This window comes from Tetrahymena thermophila (genome assembly GCF_000189635.1).
Source record: "Tetrahymena thermophila SB210 genomic scaffold scf_8254717, whole genome shotgun sequence".
NCBI lineage: Eukaryota > Ciliophora > Oligohymenophorea > Hymenostomatida > Tetrahymenidae > Tetrahymena > Tetrahymena thermophila.
This window is the reverse complement of record NW_002476482.1, coordinates 8049-20531: the sequence shown is the minus strand read 5'-3', so window position 1 is coordinate 20531 and position 12483 is coordinate 8049. Positions and strand designations below refer to the sequence as shown.

Here is a 12483-nt window from a genome sequence, read left to right as displayed (position 1 = left end):
GAAAGTTTCTTGTTTCATAAAAATTTAAAAAGATACTGAAAAAAATAAATAAAGCTTATTTTTATTTTAAAAAAATATTAAAATTAGTTAACTTTACTTTATTTTATGTTAAATATTCTATCAACTTTAATAATTTTATTTAAAAATACAAATAAATTTTATAAAAAAAAATAAAATCTATTTTTTTAATGAATATTTTATATTTCTTTTAAAACGAAGTGCATATTGTAAAAAATACTTAAGATTATTACTTGATCATTATTTTTGAAGGGTTGAGAGAGAAGATATTTATTTATTTGTGTGTTTATCTATCAAAATAAACAATGCATGCTTTTTTGATGTTTGTTAATTTATTTATTTCGTTTGATTTGATATTTATAAATATATCAAAAAAGATATTTTTTGCAATAAAATAGAGAACTTTCAAGATAATTTATTTTAGTTATGTCAGGAGCAATCAGATAAGTTAGCAATTTCTTTAGCAAGAATAGTCCTACTATTTGGCATTTCAGAATATCAAACTCATTAAGTAGTTAGGTGTAAAATTTTAGAAGCAGAAGAGCATATTTAGATGCTCGAATTATTCAAATACTTATTGAAATTACTCATACGCTATAATTTATCTCGTTTATGCTATAAATTTTTTAATTTAATTCATAGATTAGAAGATAACCTATAGTACTTGAGAGCTATGAGACACAAGGAAGGATAGGTTTTTGCTTTGTCTATATCTTCATTTTAAAGTATGTTGGTTATTTGTTGATAATAAGTGATATCATTAAGTTTTATGCTTATCATAAGCTCGCAATTCAATATGCAAATAAAATTTTCATTTATAAATAAAGAATCTAGAGATACTCCCAGAGTCATCACATTTTACGAAGCTCTTAGATAAGCTAGCGAAAAATTGAGGTTGCTTTTTTATTCAAGAATCCAGTTTAAATTTTAACATTTTATCCATATAAAGAGCACCATTATACACATTTTCTGAAGATTAAGCTTTAGGAGATTCTTACTTATTATTGAGCTTAGGTGAAACAGTTACTGCAAGTAAAAGAATATTAATGGAAAAAATAATATAATAATTTTATTTGTTAAAAATAATAATTAGATCCATTCAGCATCATAGGAAGTAATTGAATTTAATCGCATTAATAATTCAAATTTGATGAAGTGTTATAATTAAAATATGAATTACAAAGGATTTAAGCATTATTTCTAAATACATAACTATAAATTATTAAGGTATAAATAGCAGAATTAACTATATCAGCTTTGAAAAGCTCTTTGAAAGACTTGGAATCAAATACGATATTTACAGTAATAATACATATCTTACAAGCTTTATATTTAATTAAATAATTTATTATACCTAAAGCAAGCTCTTCCCCTGCTTTCTTACCTTCAAGAAAGCCTACTCCTTCTGATATTCAGTTGGCTGAATAATCAAACCAAGAAGTTTTAGAATCAATTTAAAATCTTATTTTACAAAAAAGAGGAAAGCACTTTGAAAACAAAGTAAATATTTGAGTTTATTCTAATACTAATTGTGAAATTAAAATTATAATAGGGAATATCTAGGGAACAAGCTAAAAAGGAAATTTTAAGTGGTTAAACATTTACTGCATAACAAGCTCTTAAAAATGGGTATTAAATAATTAAACATAATCATCTAAGATTGTTAAAATTTTATTTTTATGAACAGTTTGATCGACTAAATTGGTACCTTTTACGAATTTAAAGATTCTATGTACTCTCATCATAAAATAAGAACACCTGAGAGATTCCCATAAAAAACTTAGATTATCCCAAAAATTAACAAAGATATTTTGATCTTAGCTGAAATGTCTTAAGAAATAGAAATGATTTTAAGTTCTGCTCCTTCAACTGCTACAAATTAATAAATTGTTTAATCTGCTGAAGTCAGACTTGCTGAATTCTTCACTAGAAAGTTAAAAGAACCTGAATTTTTGATTGCTTTTGAAAACTATTTATTAAACGAATTTGAGCAACAAAAATCTATGATCGAAAGAAAATAAGAATTAATAGAAATGCTTTCTTGAATTAATATAAATGTCCTTAATTCGTTTTTAAATGTGTTTTACAGCTTCTCTCAAAAACCATGAATTCCATTTAATTTACTGCACTTTTTTTCAAAATTTTATCTATTATATATATTTTTTTATCTATTATAAATATTCTTTTATCAAATTTTCAATTAAATTTAATAAAAGCTTTAAGCTTAAAATAAAACTTTAGATTGAAAATCTAAATTATTTTAATAGTAACATACATTTTTTAAAACTTACATTAAGAAATATCATTAATATTATAAATTATCTATGATATTATCATAAATTAAAAGTTTATTTGTCTTTGATCTAGCAAAAACTCATATTTAATAACTAAAAATGATATTTAAAAGGTTTTATAGCTCTCAAATAATTTTAATTAATATTTTCTTACTTTTTCATAATCTATTTATTTATTATAAGTTTCTATATATTCTAACTATAAGCAAATATCTAAGCAACACATCTATTTAATTTATTTTCTTTCAGTTGTAATATCTTATGGATATTTTATTTGTTTATATTATTTTCTGTTGAAAAACAATGATTTATTAATAACTCAATTTTAATTAGCCATTCAACAGATTTTATTATTAACACTCACAACTAGTTTTTACAAAATTTTGTTTGAATTAAATAAATTCAAAAATATAAATTAGTTTTTGATACTCTAAAAACAAATTGTTTCAAAGAAAAAGATTTTTCCTTTAGAATTAATAAAATATTTTTCAGTTAATCAAAAAACTTGAATGAACAGATATAATTAGTATTCATAATAAGCTTGCGGCGGTTTTAGCTAAAATACACTCATGGGTAAATAGATAAAATTGCTAAATAAAATTTTACATTTTATGAATACAAGTCATAATTAATGAAAGTAGTAAATAAATTTTTGATTTTTAGGTAATTGGATGGAAGAGAGACTTGCTCCTAAATAACCATTCAGAGATATAACATTAAAAAAGGTGAAATTTAGCTTTTACTTAGTTTCAAACTAACTAAATTTTAAACTTTTAAAAAGTTAAGAGAAACTGATAATGCTATTAGCACTTATGTTGACAATGGTACTTTGTTACCTCTAAGAAGATTGGAAAGAAACTCTGCCTGGCAAACTAAAGAGAATATTCCTAATGATAACTATGTAAATTTTAACTCAAACATTATATTATAATCAATTCATTTTATCTATTAAAGAAAGAATTTAGAACCACAAACTAAACATTTTTTGATAAAAAACTGTTGAATAATTATTTTGAAAATGGAGATTGTAGAAATATTACAAAGACAATTCAAGAAAAGAAAGATATGCCTGAAATTAACACAATCACTATGATGACTCATAAAAGTAATAGCTACCACTTAGTAGGAAGACATAACATCAAGTAGCTTGAAAAAGAAAGAACTGCAAAGCAAAATATAGGAGATTTTGGATCTACTTTACGTAAACATGATGAAATGCATAGTAGATTGTAAATATAAATTATTTAATTATTATTTTAAAATCAAATTTAATGAGTAATTTTATGTATATTTAAAATAAGTTTGGATATGACAAGCTACTAATAATCTTTTTCTAGACCCTTAAAGTAAACACCTAATGACATGTAATCGAAGTAATAAAAAGAATAAAATTAACCAGCTGGCTTAAGTATTTAGGCTAGCAAACCTCCTGATTAATAAAGAAAGAGATTGCTCTCATTATAAACTGGAGAAAAATTTTAAGAAGGTATTAATCATTTTTTGAAAATTTGAAATCATATTTGAATTTAAAAATAATAGAGTAAGACCCTAAATATAACACTACTTATTAAAGATCTTGGGTTCCAATTAAAAACACAGGTTTACAAGAGGCCAAATAAAATTTACAAAGAGACAGGACTAAAAATTTCTCAGTTGGAATTTCTTCAACAGTTGGGTTAGAAACTTACTTAAAAAATGTTTCTTAAAGATAATCTGTAGATAATGCAACAAGTTTGCCAATAGGAGGTATTTTAATTATTTCTTGATTATTTAGTTTTTAAAAAATATTTATAATAATCCTATAAAAAAGATGGAGAGTTTAGTTAAAATGCTAAGAGATAAAATACTCCAGGAGAATTTAGAAGAATAAGATCAGATATTACTAGGGTGATGAATACATCTTTATCAAAAAGATGAAATAATCGAAAAAATATTTTAACTAATTAAAAATTTATATTAAAAAAGCTATATAAAGTAAATAAAAAGAAATAAATTCCTATGAAAATAAAGATTAATAATTAATTAAATTATTTCAAGAAATTAAAAAAAAAAAATACTAAAAAAATAAAAAAATTTTAGAGTAATTTGTTTTTCTTTTACCTAATTTCATTAATAAAATTGTAATGTTTTTAAAAGTTAAGCATTTTTACAATTTTAAAATTACATTTCTTTGTTAACAAAAAATTAATAATAAGTATCAATTTTTTTTAATAAATATCAAAAAAATTAATATTTTATATATGTAAATAGTACTAGCAAAATATTGTAAGCACATGATTTTGATAAAAGTATTAATTAAAGACTACAAAAAAATAAAATATATTGATAGAGTGATATTTTTACTAAATTTACATTCTTCAATAAACATATTGTTTTTATAAATATTTTTTCTATTCATAATATTTGTAAATTTGTGTTAGAAAAAGTAAAAATGAGGATGATAATTTTACTATTTTTAATTAATATCAGAAAAACCTTCTAAGAATAAGCCTATTAGGGTAAAATTATTTTAAAAACAAATATTTTATAATATTTATTATTAAATATCTAAAAGAAAGAAATATAATTTTAGTTGAAGAATACACAAATGACTAGCTAAAATAATTTAAATGTGTAGATTCAGTAGATTATGAATATAATTAAGTGTAATGGATAAATAAAGAACCTATTTAATAAAAGATTATCTTTTTTTAATCAAATAAACAAATTCCTCCTCATTTTAAACTAGAAATAAATATTGATTTTTTATTATTTAATGTGAAAAAAAATTTCAATTTATTTATAAATGAATAAAAATATGAAATTGTTTATGAGGATGAATCTATTCATATGATTAAATGCAGTAATGATAAATCAATACCACCTTCGCTTAATGATTCTGATGAATTAACATTAAGTAAAATATTAAAAATTTTATTTTTAGTTAATTTTTAGAAATAAATTAGGTAAGTTCTTATTTACTCCTTTCAAGGATGAGAAAATTGAGATTTCAATTGATTTAGAAGAAAAAGTATTTGTTGGTATTTAAAACTTAAATATAAATATCTTGCCCTGTCATCCATCTTGCTTAGAATGTAGTGGACCAGAAAAAAGCTAATGCACCAAATGTTCTAAAAATAGTCCAATAAATGGAAAATGTTCAGACTGTAATCTTTACTTTTAAGATGGTTAATGTGTAGACACATGCGATGAATCAAAATAATTTTTTGCTTATGACTAAATATAAAAGGTTTGTATCTATTCATAGAATTGTGAAAAGTTTGATAACGGATCTTGTATTTAATGTAATATAAAATATCAATACATTTTTAATGGAGAATGTGTTATTAGTTGTCCTATAGGTTACACCTACTCATAAGATTCTAAAATCTGCTAAATTGATAAATAATATATTCAAACCGGATAGTTAAAAGGTATCAATTTTAAATTTAAATTTATTTACAAACAATTTTAATGTATTTTATTTTTATTAAAAGCTATTGGAATAGTTGAAGCATTTTATAATAATTATTTTTCTGATCTAGAAGTAAATGCTTTAAATATTAAGACAAGCAACTTTCTAAATTAAAATGAATTAAAAAGGGTTACTAATAAATGTGGCAACAAGAAATTTTTAGGAGGATTCTTAGCTAATAAGTTTAATAGCTAAATAGAATTTGAAATTATTTCAAATAACTGTAAAACTGTCATATTTTTATTTAGTTTTACAATTGTAGATTTTATATCTGATATGGAATTAGATACTTTTGCACTTTAATTAAATGATTAATCAGAAAATATTTTACTATCTAAATAATAATATGAAAAGAATTAGTTGTGTGGTGATAAAACAAAAGAAGAAAGAACTTACAAGTACTCTAAAACATATACTATAGATAAAACAAAAGGATAAATTTAGAATATCAATGTAAAAATAATTAATAATAATAATAGTATGAAGGATAAGGAGAACACAGGATTTAATAAGAAAAATAAGTACCCTTATTTTGGTATCTCAGGTTTTACTGTTTTCTGTACTTAGGATCTATGTGATGAAAACTGTTTGGAGTGTAATTAAAATGATTAAAGTGTATGCTTAAAGTGTAAAAACGGTTACTGGTTAAATTAAAATTAGAAATGTATTGAAGAAACAAAATGTGATAACTAAAGTTATTTAGATGATTTACATAAATGCAGAAAGTGTAGTGATGAATTATAAAATTGTTTAGAGTGTGAATCAAATAAATAATGTAAAAAATGTTCTAATTCTTTTATTTTAGAGAATGGAAAGTGTGTGTGTGATAAAGAAAGTTATTTAAAAAGCTAAAATGAATGTGTAAAATGTTCAAGCTCTATTCCTAATTGTTCTTAATGTTCTTCAAATTCAAGTTGTATAAAATGCAATACAGACTATCAATTACATAATAATCAATGCTTTTCTTGCAAGAAAGAATAACTCATTTCAAATAATAATTAGTGCTAAAAGTGCTTAATTGAAAATTGTAAAGTTTGTTCAGAGTCTACTGAAAAATGTGAGGAATGTGAGAGTGGTTATAAATTAAATCAATAAAAATGTGAAGAAGTAAAATGTGAATAAAATTAATTTTATAATTATTAGAGCAGTGCTTGTGATTTATGCAATAATAAATTTGAAAATTGCAAAGAGTGTAATTAAAATGAATGTAAAAGTTGTAATGAATCATTCTATTTAGATAAATCTGTTAACAAGTGCTTTAAAAATTGTCCATAAGGTACATTTTTAAATGATAAATAATGTGAACCATGTAAACAATAATACTGTTTAATGTGTAATAAAGATAAATGCCTTTAATGTAAAGCTGGTTTTTATTATTTTAGATAAATGTGAAAAATAGATTATTTGGTAGGCAAAATAAGGAATTTAAAATTATGGTTAAAGTAAATAGAAAACAAAGACCCATTTTATATTAAAAATCCAAAAATCTAAAAGTAACAGTAATTTCTAAAAAAAGCTCAATAATATATTTATCACTTAGTTTACGAAGATCTACAATATTTATATATGATTTATGTTTTTTATTACTAAATAATATTTCTATTTCTTAATTTTTTAATTAATTACAAAATATGGTTCAAAATGAACTTTTTAATTTATTCTAAAAAATTAAAAATATTTTAAAGCGATTATAGTTAAAGATAAAATTTCTATCTATTTTGTAATTTTTTTGCTATTTTATATACTTTTAAGTCAATTTTGATATATTTAAATAGGTTTTAATCTCAAGTTGAACTTATTGTATTCTAATAACATTTTTTTATTATTTCTTATGTTTAAGTACTTTTGCATTATAAATCATAAATTGTATTAAGCAAGCTCATTAAGTATATTTATATTTTCTATAAATTTATTTTATATTATTAAAAATAAAACTAATTTGTAAAGAGAATACCCATAAACTTTAATAAAAATAGCATTATAAAACCCTTCAAATTGTTTAAATATATTTATTTTTTATAATGATTTAAACAAACCATTATTTATTTTTAGACTATATTTTTAAGAAAGAAATGATTAAATTTAAATTTCTAGTTTACAGCTACTTTATAATTTTATATTTATATACAGTTCAGAGAAACATATAAAAGATTTAACAATAAATATGGTAATAGTTAGCATTTATATCTATAAAATAATTAAAAAAAATAAATTAAGATATAAATGAATATAAAAAATAGTCTAAAGAAGTTTCTAAAAAACAGTAAATATTATTTGATTATTTCTCTTAAAACGAAAATTAAAAAAATTTATATAAATACCAATATTTCTTTTTGGATTTCAATAATCCATTTTATAGAATTAGACAAAAGTGTTTTAATATTTTTTTATATTAAAAATCTAAATATTTATATAACCAAATTTAAAATAATTAATCATAGCAATAACAACTATTAATTTATCAATAATCACGAAAAAAAGCATAGCAAAATGTAAAGTTACTAATTTTTTAAATATAATATCACTAAATATTATCATATGAATATCTATAAAGTTTTAATTTATTTAATTTTGATAAATAAAGATAGTTCTCAAGCAGTTTTATAAAAATTAAAATTATGTCATTTTAAATGAGTTCAAATAAATCTATTTTTAATTACTTTGAATCCTTTAAAATAAGTCTAGTAGCAAAATTTGTATGACAAATGAATTCAGCTAAAATAATCCAAAATCGGGGGAAAAAAATTTTAGAAGTTTCTAAATATTTTGTGTAAAAAAAAAACTGTATTTATCATAAATGTATAAATTGAGAATATTTTAATAAATTTAGTAGAATAATAAGTTATTGTAAAGTATAATAAATGTATATATTTATGAATGAAAAAGCCATTGGCAAATTATTGAGCTAATATTTTTAAGTTGAAATTTATTTAATAAGTGGTTAAAAATAAAGAGCTAGCTCATTAATAATTGAGGATAAAATACTTGGAGGATAGATACTGAGGTGATAAATTCTTCTCTATAAAATAGTTGGAAAAATGATATAAAACCACTTTTGTTATATTTATGAAAATAATTATTAATAAAATCAGCTTAAGAGAAAGTTAATGGCATAAAAAAATATAAATTCTATGTTGAAATCATTTAATTTAGTTTTACTTAGACAGTTAAAGATACTTCTAATTTAATAAAGCAAAAGCGTAATTCTTATTGAAATAATTTATCAAAAGTATTTTCTTATTTTAGGTATATTTGTTTATCTAGATTGTCAATATCAAATTATTGTAAGGTTTATTTTTTGATTTCAATTAATTTATTAATTATTATAATTTTATAGGCGATATTTCTTTTATAGTCAAGTTAATAAACACCTACCTTTATTTTTATAAAAGCATAATACGTCATATTATTTAAAAACAGCATAACTTTTGAGTTCATAGTTCTAGCAGTGTTTATAAGTTTATTATTTCCTCCAGAATAATTAAAGACCACAAAAGCAAATTTTATGATTTGAGTGAGTGAAAATTTTAACTCAAACAATTTAGTTTGCTTCAATTTTCAGTAATAAAATTATAATTATTATTTTTTATTTTTTCTAATTTTTTGAGGATCACCAAAAAAATAAAAAAATGAATATTTTTCTTTTCTTCATTTTCATTTATATTAAACTTACAGTTTAAAATTAAATTTAAAAAGGTAAAATTATTTTTAATTATTTTATTTATATTAAAATTTTATTTTATTTTAGAAAGAAATTTAATTTTAGTTGAAGAATATGCGAATGACAAACTTACATAATTTAAATGTGTAGATTCATTAGATTATTATGAATATAATCAAGTGTAATGGATAAATAAAGAACCTATTTAACAAAAAATTATGTTTTTTCAATCAAATAAATAAATTCCTCCTCATTATAAACTAGAAATAAATATTGATTTTTTATTATTTAACTAAAAAAAAAATTTCGATTTATTTATAAATGAATAAAAATATGAAATTGCTTATGAAGATGAATCTATTCATATTGTTAAATGCACTAAAGACAACTAAATAGCTTCGCTTAATGATTCTGATGAATTAATATTAAGTAATAAATTAAAAAATTTTATTTTTAGTTAATTTTTAGAAATAAATTAGGTAAGTTCTTATTCACTCCTTTCAAGGATTAAAAAATTGAGATTTCTATAGATTTAGCAGAAAAAGTATATGTTGGTATTTAAAACTTAAATATAAATATCTTGCCCTGTCATCCATCTTGCTTAGAATGTAATGGGTCAGAAGAAAACCAATGCACTAAATGCTTTAAAAATAATCCAATAAATGGAAAATGTTCAGATTGTAATCTTTACTTTTAAGATGGTTAATGTGTAGACAAATGTGATGAATCAAAATAATTATTTCCTTATGACTAAAAATAAAAGGTTTGTATCTATTCATAGAATTGTGAAAAGTTTGATAACGGATCTTGTATTCAGTGTAATATAAAATCTCAATACATTTTTAATGGAGAATGTGTTATTGATTGTCCTATAGGTTACACCTACTCATAAGATTCTAAAATCTGCTAAATTGATAAATAATATATGCAGAACGGATAGTTAAATGGTATCAATTTTAAAAATTATAATTTATTACAAACAAATTTAATGTATTTTATTTTTATTAAAAGCTATTGGAATTGTTTAAGCATTTTATAATAATTATTTTTCTGATCTAGAAGTAAATGCTTTAAATATTAAGACAAGCAACTTTCTAAATAAAAATGAATTGAAAAGGGTTACTACTAAATGTGGCAACAAGAAACTTTTAGGAGGATTCTTAGCTAATAAGTTTAATAGCTAAATAGAATTTGAAATTACTTCAAATAACTGTAAAACTGTCATATTTTTATTTAGTTTCACAATTGTAGATTTTATATCTGATATGGAATTAGATACTTTTGCACTTTAATTAAATGATTAATCAGAAAATATTTTACTATCTAAATAATAATATGAAAAAAGTAATATGTGTGGTGATAAAACAAAAGAAGAAAGAACTTACAAGTACTCTAAAACATATACTATAGATAAAACAAAAGGATAAATTTAGAATATCAATGTAAAAATAATTAATAATAATAATTATATGAAGGATAAGGAGAACACAGGATTTAATAAGAAAAATAAGTACCCTTATTTTGGTATTTCAGGTTTTACTGTTTTCTGTACTTAGGATCTATGTGATGAAAACTGTTTGGAGTGTAATTAAAAAGATTAAAGTGTATGCTTATAGTGTAAAAACGGTTACTGGTTAAATTAAAATTAGAAATGTATTGAAGAAACAAAATGTGATAACTAAAGTTATTTAGATGATTTACATAAATGCAAAAAGTGTAGTGATTAATTATAAAATTGCTTAGAGTGTGACTCAAATAAATCATGCAAAAAATGTTCTAATTCTTTTATTTTAGAGAATGGAAAGTGTGTTTGTGATAAAGAAAGTTATTTAAAAAGCTAAAATGAATGTGTAAAATGTTCAAGCTCTATTCCTAATTGTTCTTAATGTTCTTCAAATTCAAGTTGTATAAAATGCAATACAGATTATCAATTAAATAATAATCAATGCTTTTTTTGCAAGAAAGAATAACTCATTTCAAATAATAATAATAACTAGTGCTAAAAGTGCTTAATTGAAAATTGTAAAGTTTGTTCAGAGTCTACTGAATAATGTGAGGAATGTGAGAGTGGTTATAACTTAAATCAATAAAAATGTGAAGAAGTAAAGTGTTAATAAAATTAATATTATAATAATTTGAGTAAAAATTGTGATTTATGTAATAATAAATTTGAAAATTGCTAAGAATGTAGTTAAAATGAATGTAAAAGTTGTTATGAATCCTTCTATTTAGATAAATCTGTTAACAAGTGTGTTAAAAATTGTCCATAAGGTACATTTTTAAATGATAAATAATGTGAACCTTGCAAGCTGTAAAACTGCTAATAATGCTCTTCTAGTTAAACCTGTAAGAAGTGTGAAAATAATTACTAATTACACAATGACTAATGCTTTAAATGTTAAAAAGATAAAGAATAGTAAAATGTTGAAAATTAATGTCAAAAATGTCTTATAAGCAATTGCAAAATATGTTCAGAATCTAGTGATAAATGTGAAGAATGTGAGAATGGTTATTAATTAAATCAATAAAAATGTGAAGAAATAAAGTGCGAATAAAATAAATTTTATAATTATCAAAGTAAGGCTTGTGATTTATGCAAAAATAAATTTGAAAATTGCAAAGAGTGTAATTAAAATGAATGTAAAAGTTGTAATGAATCCTTCTATTTAGATAAATCTGTTAACAAGTGTGTTAAAAATTGTCCATAAGGTACATTTTTAAATGATAAATAATGTGAACCTTGCAAGCTGTAAAACTGCTAATAATGCTCTTCTAGTTAAACCTGTAAGAAGTGTGAAAATAATTACTAATTACACAATAAATAATGCTTTAAATGTTAAAAAGATAAAGAATAGTAAAATGATGAAAATTAATGCTAAAAATGTTAAATAAGTAACTGCAAAATATGCTCAGAATCTAGTGATAAATGTGAAGAATGTGAGAGTGGTTATAAATTAACTTAATAAAAATGTGAAGAAATAAAATGTGAATAAAATTAATTTTATAATTATTCAAGAAACAATTGTGATTTATGCAATTCTAAATTTGAAAATTGC

At 21.3% G+C, this 12483-nt stretch overlaps 3 protein-coding genes across 3 annotated transcripts in view; all 3 read left to right on the top strand. All coding sequences in view use genetic code 6, as the record gives it.

Moving 5' to 3' along the window:
• Window positions 1-444: 444 nt before the first annotated feature.
• On the top strand, window positions 445-2063 carry TTHERM_00984990 (peptidase family S49 protein; the record flags this gene model as incomplete). The annotated part of the gene is made up of 9 exons (XM_001012050.2): window positions 445-539; window positions 661-743; window positions 846-912; window positions 968-1050; window positions 1112-1132; window positions 1246-1320; window positions 1379-1518; window positions 1571-1647; window positions 1706-2063. The coding sequence occupies 9 exons, from the start codon at window positions 445-447 to the stop codon at window positions 2061-2063; spliced, it is 999 nt and encodes a 332-aa protein (XP_001012050.2).
• A 758-nt stretch (window positions 2064-2821) lies between these two features.
• TTHERM_00984980 (hypothetical protein) lies at window positions 2822-4229 on the top strand (the record flags this gene model as incomplete). Its single annotated transcript, XM_001012049.3, has 7 exons — window positions 2822-2885; window positions 2976-3037; window positions 3094-3213; window positions 3267-3541; window positions 3614-3798; window positions 3852-4058; window positions 4123-4229. The coding sequence occupies 7 exons, from the start codon at window positions 2822-2824 to the stop codon at window positions 4227-4229; spliced, it is 1020 nt and encodes a 339-aa protein (XP_001012049.1).
• A 912-nt stretch (window positions 4230-5141) lies between these two features.
• TTHERM_00983970 (hypothetical protein) overlaps window positions 5142-12483 on the top strand; it is a gene marked incomplete at both ends in the record, with an annotated part of 8628 nt that continues 1286 nt past the window's right edge. The window contains 6 exons of the mRNA XM_001012047.3: window positions 5142-5208; window positions 5258-5725; window positions 5789-7075; window positions 9515-9856; window positions 9907-10374; window positions 10439-12483. The exon at window positions 10439-12483 is cut by the window's right edge and continues 949 nt beyond it. Of these exons, the coding sequence (XP_001012047.3) occupies window positions 5142-5208; window positions 5258-5725; window positions 5789-7075; window positions 9515-9856; window positions 9907-10374; window positions 10439-12483 (4677 nt within the window). The remainder of the gene's footprint in view (window positions 5209-5257; window positions 5726-5788; window positions 7076-9514; window positions 9857-9906; window positions 10375-10438) is intronic.